The 26,387-nt window shown below is 46.3% G+C and overlaps 1 protein-coding gene across 1 annotated transcript in view; it reads left to right on the top strand.

The window, feature by feature from the left end:
• The first annotated feature begins 620 nt into the window (after window positions 1–620).
• Window positions 621–26,387, top strand: part of SLC7A10 (solute carrier family 7 member 10) — a 78,784-nt gene continuing 53,017 nt past the window's right edge. The window contains exon 1 of the mRNA XM_084812431.1: window positions 621–917. Within this exon, the coding sequence (XP_084668557.1) occupies window positions 725–917 (193 nt within the window). The 5' untranslated portion in view covers window positions 621–724. The remainder of the gene's footprint in view (window positions 918–26,387) is intronic.

The raw sequence follows: 26,387 nt of genomic DNA, 5'->3' as shown, positions 1-26,387 counted from the left end.
CGAGCTTTGCAAAAGGCCTGCTCCTGGTGAAGATCAAACTGCGAGAACTGCTTGGTTGATATGGATCCACCCAGCTGCCTGCCATTTTGGACTCTCCTGGGGGGAGTGGCTCTGGGGGCTGTCATGATGAGCGCCTGCACTTCCACACTGACCTCCGCACCCCCGGTTGTGGCCCCTCGCCTATCTGGCACCTGCTTTTCCAAACTTCCACCAGTTGAAACTCCTGACGCTTCTCCATTCATACGGAGGCAAAGAAGGGCGGCGGCGGCGGCGGCGGCGGCGGCGGCGGCGGGGGGGGGGGGGATTTGCACGGGCGCGTACATCCTGCTACATGAAGGGCAAGGGCAAGGCAACAGCTTGGCTTTCTTCCATTGGCACGTGCAAAACTAAAATGAAATAAAACCACACTCTCCCTCGGCGCTTGCACGAGGAGGCCACGCCTGTGCAGAATGGGTTTTGGAGGATGGGGGGAGAGAAAGCAGAAAGGGGGGGGGAGGAGGAGGAGGAGGCGGCGACCCCCCCCGCGCTCCCTCCCGGCCAAAGTCCCCCGCCCCCCCCCCGCGCCCTCCGAAGTCCTCGGATGTGCCCCTTCGAACAGCAGGAGCAGGCGGCGCATGCGCCTCCCAGGGAGAGCGCTCCAGCTGGGCTCCGCGGATCTCCGCAGAGCGGCGAAGGCTTCCGCGGGGGGCACCCAGACGAGCGGCCGCCGGGCTCGGGAGAAGCGATGGCTGGGGAGAACCAGCAGCAGACTCTCCGGAAGAGCGTCGCGGCTCCGCAGCCTGCCCCGCCGGCCCGGCAGCAGCCGCCGCGCCAGCCGGGGAGCGCCACGAGCGGCCCCCAAAGCGCCCGCCGCAGCGCGGACAGAGTCGCTCTGAAGAAGGAGATCGGCTTGGCCAGCGCCTGTGCCATCATCATAGGTGAGAGCCGGGGGCAGAGCAGGGCGGGGGGCGGCCGGGCTCTGGGCGCGAGAAGTTGGGGCGTCTGCGGGCAGAGGGGGGGGGCCGTTTCAAACCGTGCTGAGCGGGGCGGCCGGAAGGCAGAGCTGCTTCGACAAGCCCAGCCGGCGGAGAGCGGGGCTGTCTGTTGCTTTTGAGGGGGGCCCCATCACATCCCCCCACGGGCAAAGCACGGCTGCGTTTTCCGGGGAGACGCCTCTGCGGGTGGGATCTGGGGCGAACTCCGCTTGCTCCCCTCAGCAGCGGCGTTTCTGGACACCCTCGGCTGGTGGGGGTTGAAGAGGGCGTCGTGCGTTTTCGCCCGGCTTTGGAGAGCCGGCGAGCGCTCTGCGAAGCAGCCCTGCGCGCGGCAAGGGGAGGTTCTCCGCTTTCTTCCTCTTGTGCCCTGTTCGATCCTCTCACGGCTCGGAAAGGGGGAGAGGAGAGCAGAGCTGGTAAACAGAGGATGGTCAGAGGTGCTCCGAGGACGCTGCCAGGATAGAGACAAGCAATGTGCTGGATTCCGCTTCGAATGCTGAAGCTGATTCACACGTTGTCGTTCGGTCGCGTCCGGCTCTTCGTGACCCCGTGGGCCACAGCACGCCAGGCCTTCCTGTCCTGCGCTCTCTCCCGGAGCGTGCTCAAGTCCATATTCATTGCATCCGTGATGCTATCTAGCCATCTCTCTCCCGGAGCGTGCTCAAGCCCATGATTCACACACTGCTCGGAAACCTGGGTTTGCCACTAAGCATATGCTCAGCAGGGTGCTGCCTCCAATCCTGGCTCTCCGATGACCTTATGATGAGCTCAGGCACCTCTTTGTTATGAGTTCCTCAGGGGTCCGCTTAAAAACAACATAAGTGTGAAGACTTCGGGGGAGGGGGGCGGCCGGGGAAGCCATGCTTTCATCCCTTGCTTCTGATTATGCCAAGCCACAGGTATCCCAAGCTATGCCTTTGCTAGCCCAGGCTGTCCGCACACCAGCTATTAAGGATAGCAGGTTAGCACAGCCTATTTAGAGCATTTCCAAAGATGACACAAAAACTGTCCTTTGTTGTTTGTGTGCGCATGTAAATGAATGCAATATGGTTTTTGTTTATTACGTTCTTTTATCTTACCCGTTTCCAAAAAGCTCACAGCTCCACAGCCTAGAGGTAGAGCACAGGCTTTGCATGCAGAAGACCCCAGGATCCATCTCCAGGTAGGGCAGGAAAAACTCCTTCCTGAAACACTGGAGAGCTGCTGCCAGTCAGTGTTGACTGTACTGGCCTAGACGGACCAAGGTAGACTAGGCTCAGAGAGAAAGATTGATCCAGGGTCACCTTTTGAAGTGAGATTCAGTGTGACCAGAACCGGGCTCTTCCTGGCTTTACTCTGAAACGTTAACCCAGCTTTCCTCAACCTGGTGCCCTCCGGATGTTTGGACTACAACTCCCATCACCACTGACCATTGGCCATGGTGGCTGGGGCTGATGGGTCTTGTAGTCCAAAACATCTGGGGGCACCAGGTTGGGGGGAGGCTCCTCTAACCATTACACCACACTGCCTTTTTCTTCTTTTTTTAATATACAGCGATCCAGTCTCAAAATCAACCAACTGCCCTGTAGACAGATGGATTCGTTCTCTCAGTTCAACCTTCAGGTGCTCTATCACCTGTGAGCAGAGGTGCTCTACCTAAAGTGCCTTATTGGTCTTTCATTATGACCATAGAGCTCTGTGTTGTTGTTTTTGTTGTTTTTACTGAGCATGTTGGGAAGTGTCCTGTTCCATACTAGCTCAAGAAGAAAGTGGCAACCTTTATAGTAGGAGAGGCCTCGCTCGTGAACAAAGGTGATGAAACTAAGGAGAAATAGAGTTCCGTTCACACTGAGCTTTTATCCTGGGATTGAGATTGCTCCTTCACAGTCATTTGTGGGCTCTTTAGATGACACCATGAACCTCCAAGGCATCTCCTGCACTAAATGCCCTTTGTTTCATTTTTAAATAGGACGCAGATAATGAGCTATCAAATTACCCCGTTGTGTTCCGCAAAAGAAAAGAGCAAAAGAAAAGAGTAAAAGCGGCAAGAAGAAGAGCAAGAGCAATGAAAGATAATGGAAGACTCAGATACGGGGAAAGGGGAGGGGGAAAAGGAAGTGGGTGAAGAGGGGAGTCCTGGCGCTCCTACATTTAAAAGGGAAGCAGAAAGCCCCATTTTAAATGCAGGATTTTAGGCTGGTGTACAGATGCCCGTAGTGATGACATCATAGATCGGGGGGGGAGTGGTTTTTAAGGCACTTATGGCACAATCCTATGCATGTTTAGACAGAAAAAAGTCCTACAACTCCCAGCATTCCCCAGCCAGCATGGATGGCTGGGGAATGCTGGGAGCTGTAGGACTTTTTTCTGTCTAAACATGCATAGGATTGCGACTTTAAAGGATGAAGACAGACAGCCAAAAGTTATTTAGGGTGCTGTCTGTGTTATATGATAAAGGCATTCTTGCTTGAGGTGTGTAGACTCATCCTGTTATTTGCATCTAGTAAACAGGGTCTTGCGGCAGTGGGGGCTTGCTTCAAAACCCTGCAGAACCTGTTTGTCAGAGATTAAGAGGGACAAACAAAGGTGGGTACACCAAGAGCAACAATGATTTTATGGTCTCCCCTTTCAGCGATCTTAAAAATGATTGCCTGTCTTATGTTCATTTTTTATTATTTATTTTAAGCTTACTCTTCAGACCAGAGGCACTCAAGAGTGCCCAGTAGAGTTAAAACAATAGATGTTTACTTTTTTATTATTTAAAAGATTTATAAGCTGCCTTCTAGGATAAACCCTCGCAAGGCAGCATGCTAAATTTAAAAAAACTGAACACAATTAACAAATGATAAAAACAACAATACAACAATAAAATCCAAATGAACAACTACAACCAGATAACACCATATACACAAAGGCACCCAGTAAAATCCTGACTCAGTTATTGGCCAAGGCAAACAAGTCTTTAAGGCTCCCTTGAAGGCCTGTAATGATGGGGTCTGGCAGACATCAATTGAACAGAGTTCCATAAGTGGGGGGCCTACTATGGAGAAGGCCCTGTCCCTCGCACTCACCAGCCTGAATGCTTTGGCTAGTGAGCTCATAAGCAGGGCCTCCAATGTTGATCTCGGAGTGTGGGTAGTTTGGTATGCGTGAAGGCAATCCTTCAAGTAACCTGGACCCAAACTGGTCCCAGGTCATAGTCTGAAGGCACATGAGGCAGCTACCTTGCTGAAGCTAAGCAGGTCTGGGTCTGGTCAGTGCTTGGACGGGAGGCCACCTGGGAACCACATGTAACCACCTTGAGTTCCACAATAGAAGAAAGGTGGGATATAAGTGAAATAAATAAATATTTAGGGCTTTGAAGGCCAATACCAGCACTTTAAATTGGGCCCGGATACATATTGGCAACTAGTGTGATTGGTAAAATATGGGTGTCACATGACCTGACTGCCTTGCACCCACCTGTACTCGAGCTGGTACTGGGGTTATTTAGTAATAATGGGTTTATTTAGTAATGATGCCTCCTTTTAGAAAGGCAATTATCAGAGAAAAAACAAAAGGCTAAACAGAAGGAGTGTTTACCAGTCACATGTGCACACAGAGGCTATCTTGCCATAATGAAGGAGGCCACACCCTTCTTCAGTGAAGAAAAAGTAAAAAGGTTTTGTTCACAAATGTTCTTGCATATAAAATGCAGGTACAGCGTAGAGTTTCAAAAAGAGTTTGTTTAGTCCATTTTGTGTTCTATTACACAGGCAGATGCACAGGAGCAAACACACATGCGCCCAGCAATGGTGGAAGCTGGGGGCGGGGGGAGGAAAGGGAGGCGCAAAAAGAAGAAATCATAGGAAACCACACTGTGGAATCCTAAGAGATCCTAAGGCTGTTGGTGGTCAAAATTCGCATGAACTAACTAACTGCAACACTGCCCCCTTCCAGTAACTTGCAGGCAAGATTGCAATATTCCAACAATGTCAACCTTTTTGAATGGGGAAAAAACTGCACAAAAGCCGGGAAGCCACCAAATGATCTGGGGAACCTCGGAGGGCTAGATTTGGCCCGCGGGCCTCACGTTCCACACCATTGTCTAAGAGAATCCTTAAACAGTGTACTTGGTCCTTCAGGGAAGTACAACCCCATCTAGTACCAGCTGTAAGCCTCCATCTATAGTTGGTTTCCCTTCCCACAGAACCTCCATCTTGCCTGGATTAAGCTTCAGCTTGTTTGCTCTCCAGCCAGCAGTTCGAGAATTCTGCAGCCTCCCTGAGATGAGTAGATCAGGGCCGGCCCTACCATTAGGCAGATGAGGCAGTCTCCTCAGGCAGCAGATGCTGGGAAGCAGCAGCAAGGTGTTGGGGAAGGTAGCTCAGTGCCAAGCAGTGTGCCCTGGGCCTCCTAAGCTAACCTGCTGTCTTCAGGTGTGGTGGAGGATGCTTTTCCATTGTTAGTGTTGAAGAAATAGTCCAGTCAGCTTTTGTATATGGAACAGGAGTGGGTGCCATCTTGTTCTTTGCCTCAGGCTGCAAAATATCTTGGGCCAGCCCTGGAGTAGATGGAAACGAAAGGTAGAGCTGAGTGTCATCCACATACATGTAAATAGTAGTTGTAATAATAAATGAATAAATAAATATTGATGACACCTCAACCTGAACCTCAGGATGAGATCTCCCAGCAATTTCATGTAGATATGAAAAAAGAACAGAGAACAGCATAGAACCTTGAGGTACCCCATAAACCGATTGTCATGAGGTAGAACAACAGTCCCCCAGCACCATCTTCTGGGACAGATCCTCCAAAAAGGACTGAAAACTTCAAAATATTGTACCTCCCAAGCCCAGCCTGGATAGATGGCCCCAAAGGATAGGATGATCGATGGTACCAAAGTCACCAAGAGGTTCAGGAGAACCAGCAGGGTTGCACTCCCCACATCCATTCCCTAGCGTAAGTCACCATAGGGAGACCAAATTATAACTATAGATTTTTAAAAGACAATAAAAACAACCGAATAAAGAGACAGCTTTGGCTATTGGGCAGTATAGAAATTAAAGGAAGGAAGGAAGGAAGGAAGGAAGGAAGGAAGGAAGAAAGAAAGAAAGAAAGAAAGAAAGAAAGAAAGAAAGAGAACACTTCAGAGCAGCCTCCAAAGTAGGCTAGTAACCACTGGGTTAAAACACATTCACACTGACTAAGCATTTAGGGAGTGCTTTAACATGTTCAAACCACTTCCCTTACATTATCTTATAATAATCAGTTGAAAACCTGAAGGGCTGTCACATAGAAGAAGGCAAAGGTTTGCTCTCTGCTGTTCCAGAAGGCAAGGACTAGCTCTAATGGGCTTAAACTACAGGAGGGTAGATTTTGGTTGAACATTAGAAGGAACATCTTGATGACAACAGCAGTTTGACGATGGAACCAGTTTTCCTTGGATCAAATGGGGTTGGACTAGATTACCTCCAACGCCGCATCCAACTCTGTGGGCAGTATCCAATACTGTCATTCTGCAAACTCAAGTAGCGCTAGCAGAGCTCCACTGAAGTGGTTGCACATTCTGCTTGTGCAACCGGTTGCGCAAGCGTTTGCGCAGCTGGTTGCGCAAGCTTAATGCAGAACCAGTTGCACAGTGGGTCACACATGCATAATGCGCAGCTGGTTGCACAATGGATCGTGCAAATATAATGCGCAACCAGTTGCGCAACAGGTTGCACAAGCAGAATGCATAACTGCACTTGCGCAAATGTAACTTTAGTTGGATTCTCCTCTTGCGCACAGTTTCTGCTAGCACAATAGCATTTGCACTTGCGGAATGACACAGTTGGATAGTGCCCCGTGGTTCTAAGCTACTCTGTGTTATTATCACCACCTTGCAGATGTGGAGCAGCGGCTGAAAATGACTTAGCTAAGGCTACCTGGTGAGTTCATGGCACAGAATTGCAGACTTCATGATTTCTAGTTCAATCTCTGAGCCACTATGCCTTGCCAGAGCAGTCCACAAGCGGGGACAGGCATAGCTGCTCAATAGTCGGGAGAGGAGACCTTTAGTAGGAGTTGTAATGTCTCCAACTGCCTCCTCCTCTTCTTTTTTCCTCCTGTGCCTTTAGCAGATGCACCAGATGGCTACCATCAACCACATCTCTGGGTATGGTGGCCATGTGCCCTACTTTACACAGGAGAGTCTTCTGTCAGAAGGTGTCCCTTATTTGAATCACTGTCTAGTCCAAGTCCAGTTTAAAGATCAAGAACCACAATAAGAATGGAGCACAGGGGCCTTGAAGTTGCCCATCCAATGTTACCACCTGGATAGCAAACTGAGCAGCCGGCACACGGATCAGTCATTGTATTCCCCTCAGTGGTGAGATGTACAGCCACTACTTACGGATTAGCACATGCAGATGTTACATCGATACATGTCCCCTTTTGGCCTCTATTTTGGTGATGTATTTCCTCTTTTTTGGTGGTGCATAAAGTAGCCAGGAAAAGCTTTGCTTGTTGAATTTCTCTACCAGAACCTTGCCAGAAATATGGCAGCTCATCCAGAGGGAGCTGTAATCTGTGTACACCACAGAAGAGAATTCGTTGGCATGGAAGTTAAGAGGGGAGCTGATCCAGAGCTAATTCTGCATTTAAAACAAACAAGCACATGATGTCACGTTAAACTTGGAGCTACAAAGTGCTGCTGCCTCCTGCAATAGACAAGCAACTATTTCAGGAAGGCCAATCAAAGTTCAGTAGCTTAACCCCAGTATCTCTCCATTTTTCTGCTTTTAAGGCACAATCCTCTGCATGTTTAGACAGAAGAAAGTCTGGCTGGGGCATGCTAGAAGTTGTAGGCCTTTTTTCTGTCTAAATATGCATAGGATCGCACCCTTAGGGAATCCCCTTTTGACATCGACATCCACCAAAGGACTCCTGAGCATCCGCCATGAAACCTGGGCATATTGCTGGAGGCAATATTCACAGGCACAGCCGCAGTTCGCTTAGGACATTGGTTGGGCAGCCTCTTTCTCAACTAGGAATGCCAGCTTTTCAGCAGACCTCTGTAGCTCTGCCTGGTTTGATGTCCAGAGTGATTTGGTGTCCAGAGCGCTAAATCTCCTTTGCGTAAGCTGTGGGTCCTGCTTGCACAATGGAATTGGCAGGACCCACTGCTTGCAGAAGGGAATCAGTGCGGTGGAAAAGAATTGGTGGGAGCGTGAGCACCCTGTTGGATTCTGCCCATGGCCACCCTACATTGTGGCCCTCCAGATGTTGTAGCTTACAACTCTCATCATCCCTCGCCATTGGCTATGCTGGCTAGGGCTGACAGGAGTTGTAGGCCAAAACTCTAAATGAGGGCAACAAGCCCCCCACCCCCGCCTTAAAACCAGTAGCTATCAGATGTCACAGAGCCACAGAGACAGGTGATGTGTGGCAGTTATCAAGTATTATCGCTGATATCCAGCTTGCCTTTCATCGATGGTTAGTTGTTGTTTTCTTTCCCACATTAAAAAAGGCAGTTTTGAACTGACCAATGTTGCTACTATCCCTTTGAAAGCAGTCTGATCTGCAGTAGATAATGAGAGATTGTGCTTAGCTCTACACTCTGAAACTGTCACCTGCTAATAGCACATTTCTGTTAAAGTGGCAGGAGCAAGGCAGGTTTCTTCCTCTAATAAGTTGGCAACCTTTTCCCTGATAGCTGGTTTGTCATAGGGGTTTCACACTGTCTGGGTTCCCCTTGTGACCTGAACCCCCTGAGCAACTCCTTAAGGATCTCTTGCCTCCTTAAGAGTCCTACCTTCCTTCTTTTACCTTCCCCTTTCCAGTAACATAGGGTTTAGGCTGTAGACGTGACACTCTAGACACAGGGTTTAACCACAACAGTTTACTGATAAATTAAAGCAAGCAAATCACAACTAAAGGTATTTACACAATAGAGCTGAGTGATGCAAAAGGCCTTAAAAAAATAAAAGTTGCAAAGCACAAGTTCCTTTACCCTTCCTGTACTTAGACTTCTCCAGGCTGCTTCTTCCTGCTCCCTCTTCAGATCTGGTTTCCCTGACTCTGCTCTTACTGGCTCTCTCACTCTCTTTATATACCCTCCTCCCTCAAAACCGAAAGTGTTGCTTCAACCATGAAGAAATGAAACTTAACTAGGGAAATGAAACTGCAACTTAACTGGGGAAATGAAACTACTCCTCTCAGGGAAACCTCCTCCCAACAAAAAGCTCCAGGCCTCTAGGCCTGCCTTTTTTCTTTTCTTTGCCTCTGTAGGCTTCAAGCCTTCACACACAGCCAAGACTTCATGAGAAACATGGTCCTATGAATTAATTTATAGCAAGTCTCCATAAGTTGGGGGCGGGAGGGAGGAAGAAACATATTTGAGCATGCCCAAATGTGACTTCTTTCTGGGCATTTTTAGATCACTAGGCTGAAGCTTCATCTTCTGGCACTGCATATGGAACGTTTACTACAACCTTTTGGCAAACTGTGACCAGAATTGTATAGCTTGATCTGTGGGTGTATATGATTTATTGTCTGCGTAGACCTGCATTGCAGGAGGGGGTTGAACTACATTGCATGCTGGCCCCTCCCTAAAACTGAATCTTCATAACGATCACATCATACAGCTCTTTTGGTTCAGAAGCTCTTCTTATTCCAGGTAGGCTATTGCAAGTTTAAACACTTCCTTCTGTTTAAGAGAACATCTTTTAGAAAACTAACATGTCAGGAAGGGAGGTTCTATTATTTACTGTGTGTTTATTTATTTTATATCCCGCCTTTCCGCCCAAAATGGTGCTCAAGGAGGCTAACAATAATAGAATACAGTTTCAAAACAAAATCTTAATAAAAATGTAACAAAACAGATCAATTCATAATTAAAAACACAACAATAAATGAAAAAGACAGCATCCAACCAATTAAAAATGCCTTTAGCAACAGACCAACTTACGTGCCAAAGGCCTGCCTGGATAAAAATGTCTTTGCCTGTCAGCAGAAGGAAAACAGAGAGGGAGCCAACATAGCTTCCCTTGGCAGGGAGGTGCACAGCCTGGGAGTGGCCACCAAGAAGGCCCTCTTTCTGATGTGCTACTTTTCTATATGCAGGGTTGTAGAGAGCAATTTCCAACCTACTGTCTGGGGATTATTCTATTGAGGAGTACTACATAGTGCAGAAGAACTGAGATCGGTAGAAAGTGACGAGATAATATGTGGAATAAATGGATAGCTCACTCTGGTCCCTAGAGTAGAAACCCCTTATAGACCCCTCTTTTGAGTTTCAGACCCTTTTAGGGTGAAATCCATGCTGGCTGGGGAATGCTGGGAATTGTAGGGCTAATTTCTTTCTAAACATGCGTAAGATTGCAGCCTTAGTATATCTTGCCATCAGCTTTTAAAGCTTACATTTTGTAAGCTAGTCCACAAGGACTAGAAACCTAAGTTAAAGATAAAAGCAGGGATTCTCAGCAATCTGAGGGATATCCATTCTGCCATTCACAGGAGGTTCATGGTCAAGCAGTATCTGAGGCTGCAATCCTGAAGTCACTAACTAGGATGGAGTAAGTCCATTGACCTCACTGGGACTTATGCCTGAGTAGATATGCATAGACTCACATTTGGCCATAAATGGCAATGACCAATATCCCTATTTATACCCTGTTGCCTTTTCATGGGCCTTATACCCATGATACTGCCTTTTCATGGAGAGATTCACTAGTACTATTTGTACTATTTGAGTAAACTTCACTAGTACTATTTGAGTTTGCGGAATGACACTGTTGGATACCACTTTATGCTGCCTTTTCATGGGCAATATCCAACAGTGTCATTCCACAAATTCAAATAGCACTAGCGAAGTTCTGCTGAATCTTTCCATTGTGCATAATGCACAACCAGTTGTCCAATGGCTTGTGCAAGCACAACCACTTGCACAAACATCACTTTAATTGGATTCTCCTCTTGCACACAGTTCAGAACGTAGTTTCCACTAGCACAATGTCGTTTGTACTAACAGAATGATATGGTTGGATACTGCCCCATATCAGGTGTACGCTACAGGTGTAAATTCCTAAATCCTTCCTAGTAATCTTCCTTTTGCTCTTTCTCCATGTATAATCTTCAAACCTGGATCCTATGACCTCAATAACTTTTGAACCTTTTAAAATTAGAATAAGACTTGTGTGTGTGAAGGTGAGGGTACTGATGCTGAGAGGGTGGCCTGAAAGGCCAAGTCAGGTTGTGTTGAAGAGGACACAGCAGAGCAATATCTTGATATAAATGCAAAGGCAGGAACTTCCTGTTCTAAACCAGAGGGGTGGAAGGAAGAGAGGAATACCTTAAAAAAATCTTGGGCTGAACACTGTGTTTAGTAAGAGCAACAAATCTCTCTGGCAATTTCTCTCCGCTACAGAATTTTGGAGTGTGCTTTAGTGCTTCCTTTGGGAGGACTGCAGCTTGTGTCCTTGTTTCAAAAGTGGTCAAAAATACACTGGAAACCGGAGTTGTCCTTGGTGTTGGCTGGTGGCTACCTTGTAGGACACTTGCAGCCCCATCCTGTGCATGCTGACTTGGAAGTAAGCCCCACTGAGTTCAATGCAGCTTACTTCCAAGCTGGGGTGCAAAAATCCTGTGTGTGAGAGAGAGAGCCTGAGAGTTTAAGGCTAATGCCTGCTGGAACAGGCACTGGGTGAGTTACACAAGAAAGAGAGAAAGATCTCAAGCCTTTCCTATCTGCTCTGTAGTTCAGGATTATTATGTCTGTGTTGGCATCTGTTACCAAGACCTTGTTTACAAAATGCACCAGAATGAGTTGGTAAGATGGCAGACAATATTGTGTCAGACTGCAAATGGGGAAAGCTGGGCAGGTCATATATTCGAATTCTCTCTTCGGTTCTATTCTAGCGCGTTCCCTGCTGTGCTGGTTTTCTACCTTCAGGGAGGCTTTCCCACCTTTCTCTCCTTGCTCTGCTAGTTTTCTGTTTGCAGGGAGTTTGTTTGTTTGTTTGTTTTAAAGAGGAGCAGTTTGAAGTGATGCAGTCTATTCCATCACCTCATTCTCCTGCTCCTGTGTAGACCTAATCCAAAGTCTACCCAGAAAGAATGACAGTAAGACTGGAAGAACATGCATGGGAAAGGAGGTGGTTTCAACCTTAAGTTGGCAAGTGGCGGGGGTGGGGGTGGCAATCAGGGCTGAGTATGGGCCCTTTTGGAAAACTGCTTGCCCTTTTTGGATCTGGCCCCTCATCCTATGGCAGGTTAGAGGTGTCTTCTATGTCAGCTTGTCCACCCATTCACTTGCTCCCCTGGCCATGGCCATACCTGGCTGCCTTCCTCTTTGCATCCACACAATTCTATCTTGTCATCCCCACACTTGCCATGCTTTATCTTTACCACAACCTTGTGTATTCTTTAAAAACAATGGCCTGGTCCGTACCTTTTAATAGTGGCTTGATGTGTTGAAACCAGGAGATGAAGTTTTGAACGGCATGGAGATATCCGTTATTCTAACCCACTTATGCAGTGCCAGCTCCAGGTTTCGGAGGGCCCTTGGGCAGGATGCCCCCCATGGGCCCCTCCCCCAGCGAGTCAACCTGCTCACCTCCATCGTCATCAGCTGCTTCTCCTCCTCCTCCTCCTCCTCCTCCTCTTTTGCATCACTGTGACCTCTTCCTTGCCAGAGCAAAAGGCAGGTGAGCACGCAGGTTGCATTGGCGAAGAGTAGGAGCAGCTCCAGGGGGTTCTTGTCAGTGGGCCCCTGCTGGGGTGTGGGCCCTCGGCTGGTGCCCAACCATGCCTACCTTTGGCGCTGGCCCTATGCTGATGTCTGTATGACATGCTTCTGCTCAAGATACAGAAAAGAAGCCAGCAAAAGGGAAGGAAAATTTGGCAATCCTATGGACGTACTTTTCTTCAAGCCAAAAACCCCTTTCCAAGGTCAGAACCTGGCGTTCTTGGGCAACCATCAAGGCCCTAGGGATCTAGCAGAGCTCACCATTTTTCTGAGCATTGCTCTGAGGCATAATATAGTATTGCTCTGGAGCATGGTGGGAAATGAAAATGGCAGCCCTCAACCACCTGACGGTGCTGCTACTGGCTGCCATTGCTACCAGATAAGCCCGCCAAGGCCCACCAGGCTGCATTCGGCACCCTCCAATCTGACGCCATATTTTCTTTCCTATTCCATCCCCCACACACACTTTTTTCTGTCTTCTTGCGTCTGTTTCTCCCAATTTTTCCTCTTCTCCAGACGATAGCATTTCCAGAAACAAGGCTTAACTTAGGCCTAGGCTACTGTCTTAGGGCTTGTCTCTTGAAGAGAATGGAATAGTAGCCATAACAGTGGCTACAAGGATGGATATTCAGTACCTTTCCTTGGGTAATTGCAGGCAGCAGTCACTCACTGGAAGAAGGGGTCCCAATGTCTCACTTGGGGACCAAGTCCATCCAATGATGAAGAATGTATCACTCACCCAGACAGCCTGTTCTTGGTAGAACATGGGAAGCTTCCATCAATTAGCTTTAAGTATCTCCCTCCCCCCCCCATTTCTCATTTGATGGTTTTGTGTTAGATAAAATTCTGGGGAACACAGCTTTACTTTGCTAGGTTTTGCAGTGCCAACACTGCAAAGTCGATGCGGGCGGGGAGGGGTCATCAAAAATGCTCCTTGCCCGGAGAACTATTTTTCCTAGGTTCAGCCATGACTATGCACTATGTGAAGAAGGACTTCCTTTTATCTTTCTTGGGTTTTCCACCACTCACCTTCATTAGATGCACCTATGCCCCTTGGAGCTCAGAAGCCCCGCACAGCTGCAATTCCACCTCGCCTATAGGCAGTGACATCATTTTGTGGGAATAAAGATGCACCAGAAAACATCACCATTGCCTGGAATGCCCTGGGCCAATTGAGGGGCGATATTAAGTAGGATATCTTGTAGGGTCGGCGGGGGGAAGGGGGGTTACCTATCCAGTGTTCTGGGAGCTGACAAAGAAAATGCACATGTATTGTTTTGGGTGTTGAGTCATGCCATCTGCCTTTAGTATCAGAAGTTTAAAGAACACAGCTAGAAGGAGACCCACAACCCCCCAAATTATGCAAAGTATTACTGTAGAGATACTTCATTTGTTTAAAATATTTATACCCAGCCTTCTGGGCCATGACCCCGTGTGAAGGTTTAAGGCCTACAGAGGCAAAGGGAAAAATGATCAGGCTTAGAGACCTGGAGTTTTTGTTGGGAGGGGGTATCCCTGAGAAGAGTAGGTTCATTTCCCCGGTTAAGTTTCACTATCATTTCTCCACTTGAGCTTCATTCTTCAGGTTTGAAATAGTACTTTCTGTTTTGAGGGAGGAGGGTATATAAAGGGAACGAGAGAGCCAGTAAGAGTAGAGTCAGCGAGACCAGAGAGAGAGTAGGAAGAAGCAGCCTGAAGAAGTCTTAAGTACAGGCAGGGTAAAGAAACTTGTGTTTTGCAACTTTTAGCTGCTCTTAATGCATTTTGTATCACTTGGCTTTATTGTTACAACCCTTAGTTGTAATTTGCTTGCTTTAATGCACCAGTAAACTGTTCCAGTATAAAACTGAATACCTAAAATAAGTCAAGAACACCATTCATTCATTCATTCATTCATTCATTTATGCTGCTTCTATACTGCTTGACCTCCCAGAATTTCCAAGTGGTTTACGTTAAAAAACAACAGCATACAATACATTACCTAATGTATAAACAGTATAAAACAGTATGAATATGGCCTTCTGTAGAGCCTAGGGCAGTCTTCCCTGATGAGTTGGACTACAACTCCCATTATCCCCAACACATCTGAAGGGCACCAGGTTGGGAAAGGCTGCCCTGGGGATTGTTAAAGTAAATATATAAGGAACCAAAAAAAGAGTGCGAGAGAGATCTCATCTTCATCCACAAGCTGAAATTCAGCCTGCTTTATCTATTTGCCTTATTCCACTGGCCTTCAACTAGTGCAGCCTTCCTCAACCTGATGCCATTCAGACATTTTGGACTTCATCTCCCATCAACCAGCATGGCCAATGGTCAGGAATGCTGGGAATCAAAGTCAAATACATCTGGAGGGCACCAGGTTGGGGAAGGCTGAACTAGTGTGCATTGGAACACACTACTGGGTGGTGGCCATAGGAGTCGCAACAGCAGTATTACCACAATACAAATATATGAGGGGAGGGAAAAGAAGTGCAGGGCCAGCGACAAGGGTAGGCATGGTTGGGCACCTGCTGAGGGCCCACACCCTAGCAGGGGCCCACAGACATGAGTGCCTGGACATGCTCCTCCTGTTCTCCATTGCAACCTGCTTAGATCATAGAATCATAGCGTTGGAAGGGGCCTACAAGGCCATTGGGTCCAACCCCCTGCTCAATGCAGGAAGCCTGATTCCCGGGCAGTCTCCCATCCAAGTACTAACCAGGGCTAACCCTGCTTAGCTTACGAGATCAGACGAGCTCAGGCACATCCATCCATAGGATTGGAGGAGCAGTAGCAGCTGGTGGTAATGGTGGTGAGACAGTAGGCTCACTGAGGGAGGGGGCCCATTGAAGGTGTCTTGACAAAGGGCCCTTAAAAACCTGGACCTGGCACTGAAGAAGCGAGTCCCCCAATGCATTTGGATCAAAGGTCGGTCTCAGTTCTGATAAGGCTGAAGACCAATGGACTAGCATGGCTCTCCAGGAACTCAGCCTCTTTCCCATCACCTGCTTCCTGATCTTTTTGTACTCTTGTTCTTAACTGGCAGTGCCAAGGATTGAACCTGGGGCCTTCTGCTTACAAAGCGTGTGCCTTGCCACCAAGCTGTGTCTCCTCTCCTAAGGGAAGTCCTGCAAGTCCTCTCATCCAGAAGCTCACCTCCGAGGCCCAAAAATGAGTTGCACAAAATCAAAGGGAACAAGGAGCTCTAATTAGAGCTTCCTGGCAGGGGGAAAGGGGTAAAACAAACCAACACACATTATAGTTTTCCTAATTGAGTCCTGGAGTACATAGAAAACCATTTTGCTTGTCCACCCATGTGCTTTCCTGCCACAGTTGATCTTCATCCAACCTCACGCCCCTCATCCTGGGTACAAAGAGAAGTGTGTATGGTGTGTGTGTGTGGGGGGAATACCCATCAAAATATTCGGGAAAGAAAGAAGTAGCAATTGGGTGTGTGTGGGTGGAAAGGGGGGGGATATATTGACATGGCTGGGTCATTTTCAGTTTCCTCTGTGTGAAATGGACAGGGTACAATGGCATTCAGTCTTGGGAATATTAATTATGACCTTTATTTTGTCCTTTTCAAAAGGTTGTTATACTGTTAGATCAGGGTATGAAATGTGATGCAGGTCCCACTGAATACCTTTTCAAGGAGATTGGGGCTTTTGTGTGGTGGTGATGATGATTTAAAATAATAATAGTTTTAGTGCTGCAGTTATTACTGCCACTAAGCACTTTACAAAGGGGGGGTGGGGAATCAGACAAACCCTGCTTCCTGGCTTACAGTTTAATGAAAGCAACATAAAGAATAAATAAAGGCACACTTTATTATCTCTTTGCTGCAGAAAATCCAGCAATTTTTATGGCAGAGGCATTTTTGCTCACAGTTTGCTATAGTCTAGTGGTTACAAGTGTGAGCTGTGAGCCAGGAAGTCTCTGCTCTAAATTGGACTCAGGCTTGAACTTACTAGGAGGTGATCTTAGGCAATTGTCATTGCCTAAAACATTGTCTCTCAGTTTCATTGGATGATTAGGCATTGGTCTTCACCACACGAGGCTAAAATCCGGCATCCTTTTCAGGCCTTCTGCATCTGGATTCTTTGTGGGATTAAGCTTGGCTCCTTTATACAGGCTGACAGGTGCTGTTTGTTTTTTTTCTCAGCAAGTTCTACGTATATGTTTCATTTTACAGCCACTAGGTGGCATTGCTGTTATAGTGCCAATATGGAAGGACACCCAGTAAGTAAAGTGCTTCATAGCACTTCCTAGAGAAAAACTGGACTTTCCGCACTTTACAAAGGCAGGATAAAGGTCATAAACCCATAGGGGGGGCCCTAGAGGTTGATGACATTGTGTAAGGGACCCACAAACTTCTGTGAGTAACCAATCTTGATCGCACAATATAAGCCCCATGTGGAGAAGCCCATTGTCTCTCAGTTTTAGCCCCCCTCCCCACTGTAAAATGGGAATAATAATACTTCCAAAGTTCTTGTAAGGGTTGAGATAATGCGTCTGATGTGGTTTGAACTCTTGAAAGGAGCTGTATTAACTCATTAAGTATCGTTATGTCGCGTTTCCCAAGCCTTCAAATTGTTAATAATTTTGTGGCTGGGAAAATCCCATTCTTCTCCTAGCTAGAGCATCAGTTGTGACAGTGAGTGCGCTGTGGAATGTGGCTGTGCAAGTCTCACGGGCAGTGGTGCAGTGGAGCCAAGACTCGCAGCGAGGCAGTGCTGGCCCTTTTTGATGAGCAGGGACACTGATATCATCTGCCACCCCTTTCGGAATTCCCTGGTCCTTCTAGGTTTAGCTGCAATCCCCACTGTGGCTGGAGGGTATTTTTTCCAACAGTTTCCCAGCAGCAATATATTGCTCCCTGTGGTAAGATTTTTGGGTGGCATGGTTCTGAATGGGCAATGAAGACTCATTCGATTTTGGACTCTCCTTGAGGAAGCAGCGAAGGAGGCTGTCACTTCAAAATGGACTCCTATACCGCTGATTGCAAGCTCCTAATGCAGGGATGGGCCCTAGGGCTATATGCAACCCATGCCCTATTTCCAAAAGCCTTGTGCAGGCAATCAGGTCAGACCTCTGGGGAAAGCAATCCCCGCCCCCCCCCCACACACACACACAAGACCAGCCACTCTGTGGTGGGGGAGAGTGAAGACAGAATGGCAGTGGGGGGATTGCATGTAACAAGAAGCCACTGTGGGGGAAATTCCCTGTGAGTCTTTTTGTTGTGGCAGCAGCCGCCATTTTGAATATTTGAACAGCGTCAAGAGCGCGTTGTAGCTTGTCATTACATGCGAACCCAGCGACGGTGAGTTGCTGGGGTGGTTGGCAAACCACCCACAACCCTAAAACAGCCCATGGGTTCTGCGTGGCTTGTCAAGCTCCCCAACAACCCACCCTCGCCAGGTGCACACATAATGATAAGCTACGGTGCTCCTCCACTCCAGCTCAACAAATCAAAATGGTGGCGGCAGCAGCAAACAGCCTGGCGAGGAAATTCCCCTACGGGGGCTTCTTGTTACCTGCAAACCAGGTCAGAGAGAGAAGGGGAATGGCCCTACCCACTCTTGGCTCTGGCCACTAGCAGCTATGGCTACCCCCACTGGAATGCGGACCCCAACAGATTACCCCCAAGAGAACATAGCCCTGTTTGTTTGGGATGTGACACAGCTGTGACCCAGAGCACAAAACGATGGTAACTCCAACTGCTATTGGAATTACAAGGGGCGTCTTCTTCCAATAGAAGAAGGTGGATTAGGGTATTTTAGAAAATGTTTTTGTTGTGGAATGTTATTGTTTTGAACTGTTTTATTATATGCTGTACATCGCCCAGAGTGGCTTGGTGACCAGCCAGATGGGCGATTAATAAATTTAATAATAAATAAATAAATAAAATACGCCACTGGGAGGCAGATGACCCTTCCTCCAAATATTGACCCAGTTTATACAATTGCCGCAGCTCTCGGTGGCTTACTTAAGTCACAAGGGGTTGGGGCGCAAGCTGCCCACCCTTTTGAATATTCAAGATGCGGCTGGCAGCCACTATGACATATCGTGTCCTGTGAACCCATAAGGGTGGCTTATGCGAGGGTTAAACAATCATCGCATAACCTAAAACAGCCCATTAACTCTCAACTCATTGATGACAGAAATGTTTGCATATTCTTTACCATATAAATGAGCCGACCCAGTCTAGCAACCCAATTTGTGTCCTTATTTTGCCCTGGAGAAATGGAAGATATAAACAGATCTGTTATCTTGCTTTAGAAATATTCTTTGTCAAGGGAATTTAAATTCTGCTGCTCTTCCTAGAAGGTTGAGATATAAATTTAAATGATAATAAATTAGGGAGCTTAAGCAAAATGACATAATTATCTTATTTTGCATATATAATTTTTATCTGATCCTTTGAATGTTTCAGCTTAAGATTTGTCTTGGGTCTCTGAAGGATGAATGGTGCAAAGAATATGGATTTAAACTCATGTGTTCCAAGTTCTGTTTCATTGATGTCAGTGGCTTTTTTCCCACCCTTCCCCCCCCCCCCCGACCCCCATTTCAAGATTGAATTAAAAATAAATAAATTAGGAGCCTTTGAGACAGGGGTTTCCACATTGCTTTTTTTAAAAGTTTAGTTGTAAATGAAAACATTTGCAATAAAATACTCTGCTTTCAGAGGCATTATTGTGGAACAACTCAGCGACTTGAATGAGTAGCAGTTATCCCCCTGTACAGAACAAAGGCCCTTTTATCATTTATGTGAAGCAGTTTAATCTAGATCAGACCAAATATTTTAATGCAATAAATCACCAAAAAAGGTACAGTTCGATTCAGACATCACACCAAACTGTGGTTTGCCTTAACCATAGTTTACAACCCAAGCCACGGTTTGAGCTTCCAAACCATACAGGCAAGCCATGGTTTAGAACTGCTTGTCTGCTTCCATTCTCCATCCACTCAGCACTTTTGTTTCTGTGGTACTGGGGCCTCTGGGAGTGGAGCAACAGCCAGAATTATGGTTTTTCAATTCAGACGTTGTGCCAAACTGTTGTTAGCACAAACCATGGTTTGCAAACCTAGCTAAACCTAACTTGTGATGCTGGTTTGCTGGCTGGTTGCAAACCATGATTTGTCAATTTACATCAAAGCACAATCCCCTTTTGTCTCTTTCTTTAAAACAAGTTGTAGTGATGGCCACCAATTTGGGCAGCTTTTAAAAAAGGGTTAGACAAACGCATGGAGGATACAATGTCTACTAGTCATGATGGGTATATATATAACCTCCAGTATCAGGGGCTGTATTTCTCTATATACCAGTTGTTGGAGAACATGAGCAAGAGGGTGCTGTTGCACTCATGTCCTGCTTGTCAGCTTCTCATAGGCATCTGACTAGCCACTGTGGGAACACAATGTTGGATGATATGGGCCTTTGTTGTGATCCAGTGCAGCTCTTCTTATGTTCTTATATTAAAACTCACAATAGCTAGGAAAACATGTGAAGAAAAGTACAGAAGAGCCTCATTCCCAATGCTCTTTTATAAGTTCTGATAATGAAAATATGCTTACACAATACTTCAGAGACAACTGATCAGAAAACTGACCTTCTCAAGGCCCGAGTTAATCTTTGTTGTTGTTTAGCCCAGGGAAGCAAGGCTTTTAGTTTGACTGTGCAGCATTCCGTTTATAAGCTTATTTATGAGAACTGAGCACTGAGAGACCAAAATGAAAATTTGATACAAAGCTATATTCCAAATACCGTTTAACACCCACACTCATACAAAATATAAACCATAACCCAATGTGCTAACTTGACTTGAACACTGATTGATCAGACTCAAAACTGGCATGCATGTTCAGGACAACATGTTGTGTGTCAGGGAGAAATATCAACTTGACCTCCATTATCCATTTTCGAGGAGTTCAGAAAAGATGTAAACAATACAGTGCAATATCTCCCCTGAAGATGCTGGAATATGAGTAATGTACATGACTCCCCTATGAGGAAAGGTTACAAGAATTGGGCTCTTTCGCTTAAACAAAGGGTAAGGAGGAACATGATCTCTTCCTCTCTCATAATACTAGAACCCGTGGTTGTCCAAAATGCTGTGGACAGATAAAAGCAAGGACTTATTCACACAGCATGTAGGTAAACTGTGGAATTTGCTACCACTAGATTTAGTGATGGCCACCAACTTGGATGCCTTTAAAAGGGGATAGAAAAATTCAGGGAAGATGAAGGCTGCTAGTCAAGATGGCTATGTGCTACCTTCTGGCAGTATGCCTCTCAATACCAGTCAATGCTCAGTAAGTCATTCTTACCAAAATGGATGCAAAGATCACTCTGCTAGTGCCAAGCAATGAAACTACGCACATGTGTGTGAGTCAGAAGAACTATCCCTATGTACTGAGCCTTTACATTACAAATGTTCACAAGTTCTGAGTTTGGACCAGGGTTTCACTGTGGTCAGCTGTGTTGGTATGACTGAGTTGCTGAATTGTTTATATGACATGGCTGTCCTTGTAAGTGATGATCTCTAGCCTGCTGTGTTCTGTAAATTGCGATGGAATGCAAATGGTTACCTCCTGGAAAATGCAGTATCCGTGGGTGTTTTCAATAACTGGTGGCTTATCAGTGCAGCTTACTTAATGTAATCGTTATGTAGTGTTGTTGTTTGCTGAAGCCAGTTACCCTGGGTGAAATTCATACATTTTAGAAGTTTGAGAGAAGGCCAGTTCATTACATAAAACCTGCAGCTGGCAGAGGAAGGAGGCAAGGCTGTGATTATATGGGAGCATAGTAAAGATACAGAATCTGATACTGGCTGCAGAATTCAGCATTATTTATTTATTTATTTATTTATATACCACCCAATAGTTGAAGCTCTCTGGGTGGTTCACAAAAATTAAAATCACAAAGGACAGCATAAAACAATATAAAATATGAAAGCTTAAAACTACAATATAAAGTACAACCAGAATAAAACCTAGCAGCACTGCAGAGATTTAAAAATACTGATTTAAAACAGCAGAGCTAAAAGACTAGAATGCTAAAAAGCTGGGAAAATAAAAAGGCCTTCACCTGGTGCCGAAAGGGGTATAATGGAGGTGCCAAGCAAACCTCTCTAAGGAGCTCATTCCACAGCCAGGGTGCCACAGCAGAAAAGGCCCTCTTCCTGGTAGCCACCTTCCTTTGGCAGGGGCTCCCAGAGAAGGACCCCTGAAGATAATCTTAGGGTTTTAACTTCCTTAAAACCCCAGGTTTCCCTTAAAGCAGTCTCAGTGTGAAATCCAGAGGATGCCCTACAGGGTTTAGTTTCCGTTAGATGAAAGAGCACTGGAGACTTAAGATGTGTCCCTTGTAATATCCATTTTATTTAGAATATACAAGCAAAGCAGAGCACAGAGGAAGCAAATATTCTTATAGCAGACAGCAAAACCACCAATCCTGCATCACATTCTCAGAAACCAATTGTGTGGACCCCAGCTCCCCAGACTTCTCCCTGCCCAGCTAAATTCGCAGCTGAAAACCCTCATCTCTCTGCCTCTGTCTCAGTTTGGACACCATGCCAAACCATGGTTGAGGAAGGCTTAACTACAGTTTAGTATGATGTCTGCACTGGTAAACCATAGTTTGCTGTTGGTTAGCAAACTGGAATTGGAAGCCATGGCTTGAAGTATGCTTGAAGGTATCTTCAGCATATGGAAAATGAAAGCAGACAAACAGCTGTAGCCTAAACCATGGTTTGCCTGTGTTTGGAAGCTCAAACCATGATTTGGATTTTAAATTATGGTCATTGCAAGCCATAACTTGGTGTGATGTCTGAACTGAGCCAGTGAATTGCAGGAGCTGAATAAATTATGCAAAATTAAATCATGCAAATTTCCTTAATTTTGCATGATTTATATAAATTTCTGATTTCAGCGTTTTCTCGTAATAGAATTACAAAATTAACACAACCATGGACATAAGAAACTGTTTAATGAATGTTGTGAATGCCTTGGTGTTACAGAATGTACTATGAATGGGCCAGATGGATGCCAAGATAAAATCGTTGGCATGATCCAGCCAAAGCTATGAACCTTGTATTTATTTATTTCATGTATATCCCACTTTTCCCCCATGGAATTCAAGGAGGTATACAAAATCTAAGGTAATCTCCTGTCCAGGAACTGACCAGACCTAGGCCTGCTTAGCGTCAGCAAGGTGGCTGTGTCATGTAGTTTCAGACTATACCCGTTAGGCAGGGCCAGCATCAAGGGTAGGCATGGCTGGGCATCTGGCAAGGGCCCACACGCCAGCAGGGGCCCATTGAGAAGAGTGCCTTGAGGTGCTTCTCCTCTTCACCTCTGCAACCTGTTTGTTCACCTGCCTCTTGTTTTGGCCCAGATAACAGTGGTGGTGAGAAGGAGGAGGAGATGCCACTGCCTACTTGCTCCTGGGCTGTCTGCCTGCCAAGCAAGCACACAACAGCTATGATGAGAAGGAAGAGCAGTAGCAGCTGGTGACAATGGTGGTGAGTGGGTGGGGGCCTTTTGAAGGTGTCTTTCCTAAGGATCCTCAAAAACCTGGAGTCAGCGCTGCCTTTAGGCCTCATTCATTTCAGCAGAAGAACTGAGGTTGTATCCAACAATGTCCTTCCACCAGTGGACGCTGCTGGAAGAATGAATCTCTCCTCTGCCCTGCAGTCCACTGTGTGCTTCCCCCCCCCCCCGCATCTGCTCCAGCGGGTTGGGGGAGAGGACGGGGAGAGGAAGCCCCATTGTTCAAGCAGACGTCCACTCACATAACTGATTTAGGCCAGGCTCAGAGCTTTCCCATTGAAACCAATGGGACTTGAAAGTGATTTGTTTGGGTTGGATTATGCCCAGCGTGTTTCAAAGAAAAAAAGAGAGGGAAGTGTGACCTGCTACTTGTTTCAAGGTGGTTTTATAATTAAGAAGTGTGTGTGCGTGTGTGTACATGACCGGTGCAGCTTTGCCAAGAGCCTAATAGGCCAACAGGCTTAAACATGCGGTTTGTTGCAGAAGTAACTTGCTACCTAGCAACGTGTTAATATTATAAATTAAAATTCTGCAGAAGGTTAAAGAAGTGCAGAGCATGCTGTTAGAATATACAGACTGCCGTCGCCTTCCCATTATAGTTCTTTTCTTGTAATGCTCCCTACAAAAGATTAACAACTTGTATGGAGGTTGGCTGAGCGCATTCAAATTCCACTGCAACGGGAGAAATTGGGGCTAATCAGACTTTTGACCGGACCCCAAAGGAAATTAATAAAATTTGGTTTGTGAAGAAAATAATCTGGTATTGTCTTCGTGACTGAAGGCATGTTGGGGGGGGCAGCTCCTGGCACAAGAGTTCTGTGCTCAGGGGCTCAACTGGAATGTCAGGAAGCAGGACATCATGGTATTATATTTCCAGGATCACCTTTCCTCATAGGGGGCCTCAGTGTTTGATGAGGTCCTCGAGAGAGGCTCTTCTTTTGCATTCCATTTAGGGTTGAGATCTAGGGTGGCCATGTGTCCCCTTTTAAAGAGGACAGTCCTTTGTTTGAAGAGCTGCCAGAGGACTGTTCTCTATTTTGAAGGCATCCTCTGTTTGAAGGGCCTTCCTGTCCAATTCCAATTTAAAAATAAAGAGCCATCCAAAAGCAGAGCTGGGCCTTGAAGTTGCCCCTGAACAGCACCTGGACAGCAGATTGAGCAGGGCACAAATTTGTCATTTGGTAATAGTCTTCCACACTATGCGAAGCACTATATTTCTATTTAAATTGTAATAATTATTTCTGAATTTGTGTCTATACATATAAATTAACATATGCAAATTTTATGCAAATCAGCCTCCTCTTTTGTCCTTTTTTCAATTATGCATGTCCTCTCTTTTTTTGGTGATTCACAGTGGCCACCTTACGTATCAGAGAGAGGCATGAAGTACTGTGACTGCACTTGGAGGGCATTTTTTTAAATAGTCACTGGACTTTTGCATAGCAGGAAATTGAAAGCTGCTGTGCTATGGCGACTTGGCAGCCTGTTCCAGTGATTCAGGAGGTGGCATCAGGGAGCGAGTCCCTTGCGCAAAAGAGGAGGGAGGGGAAGGATCGCCTGAGGGTGCAGCTTTCTCACCAGCCCATTGGTACCACTACTGCCAACGCTGCCTCCTGCTGGGGTAGGAGACACTTTGCAGCTGCAGCCCCCTCCCATCTCAAGCAAGTGAGTTGTATGTCATTCCTCAAAGGGAGGAGGAAAAGGCAGCATCCAGCCAAGCGGTGGTAGCATAGCAGCACTCAGTGCACTGCTATGCTACTGTCCCATGCACGTTAAAAAGGGTGTTCTCGGGAGGGAGTTCACGGGGCTTGGAGCCTCTTTTTGATAGCTATATCTGGCTTGGCTCCTTGTGGAGAAATTAGAGTCAAATTAGAGTCTCCTGCCTACAAAATGCACAACTCGAAATCTTTGCGACAGCTCAGTTCTTTGCAGGGTATTTAAAGTTCAAGGGCTCAATCCTATGCATATTTAGAAGAAGAAAAGTCCTGCAATTCCCAGCATTCCCCAGCCAGCCATGCCGGAAATGTTTGGACTTTTTTCTGTCTAAATATATGTACGATTGAGCCCTAATTGCCTTTGAATACCCTCTCTGATCAGAAATAACAGCAAAAGAAGCATGTGGGTTGGAGGTTCCCCTTCCCTGAGAATTAGCCTGCGAAGCACTTGAGCTAGAACAACCTTCCCCAACCAGGTGCCTTCCAGCTGTCTGGGGATGATGGGAGTTGTTCTCCAACACATCTAGAGGGCACCTGTTGGGGAAGACTGTTGTAGACCATACTGTGCTAGATGGACCAATTGTCTGATTTTGTATAAGGTGCCTTCTTCTGTTCCTTATACATCCAGTTCCATTGTGCAGTTAAACATCCTATTAAAGCATTTGAACATTTTAAAAACAACCATCATCGTCTGTTTAACATCCAGCAGGCAGAAAAGAGTGATGGTTAAGAGTGCTTCTGGATGGACAGCTCCTAGTGCCACCAGTCAAACTGCATTGTGCAGCTGTTCCAACTTTCACTCCTTAATGGATTTGTGTGTATGTGTGGTAAGAAAAAGATGGAAGCGTTGGGAAAACATGGCAGAGTTACAAATGGAAGATATCATCATATGGATCCTCCATAGAATTACATGAATGAGTCAGGGCAATTGCACAGTAGAATTATGTGAATGAGGCAGGGCGACTGGACAGTAAAATTACGTGAATGAGGTAGGGTGATTACACAGTAAAATTACATGAATGAGGCAGGGTGAATGCACAGTAAAATTACGTGAATGAGGCAGGGCGATTGCACAGTAAAATTACGTGAATGAGGCAGGGCGATTGCACAGTAAAATTACATGAATGAGGCAGGGCGATTGCACAGTAAAATTACCTGAATGAGGCAGGGCGATTGTACAGTAAAATTACCTGAATGAGGCAGGGCGACTACACAGTAAAATTATGTGAATAAGGCAGGGCAAATGCACAATAAAAGCCTTGTCTGGAAGATGAGCAATCGTTGGTTTGAGAATAAGGGTATTGACAAGCGGCCTGTTTTTGTTTTGCAGGCCTGAAGTGCCTCTCCTGCCATCCGGGTTGGCGTTTTCCCCTCTGAACCTTGAGGAGTTCCCTTGCATAACACACTCATAAGCATGGCGAGGCACTTTTTCTGCCCCATCTAGCTGTGCGAAGCTCAGACTTTTCCCTAATGAAATGCAAG

Source organism: Heloderma suspectum, chromosome 8 (assembly GCF_057233095.1).
Source record: "Heloderma suspectum isolate Gila_16-S chromosome 8, 16-S_ref, whole genome shotgun sequence".
Lineage (NCBI taxonomy): Eukaryota > Metazoa > Chordata > Lepidosauria > Squamata > Helodermatidae > Heloderma > Heloderma suspectum.
This window is presented reverse-complemented; position numbering and strand designations above follow the sequence as displayed.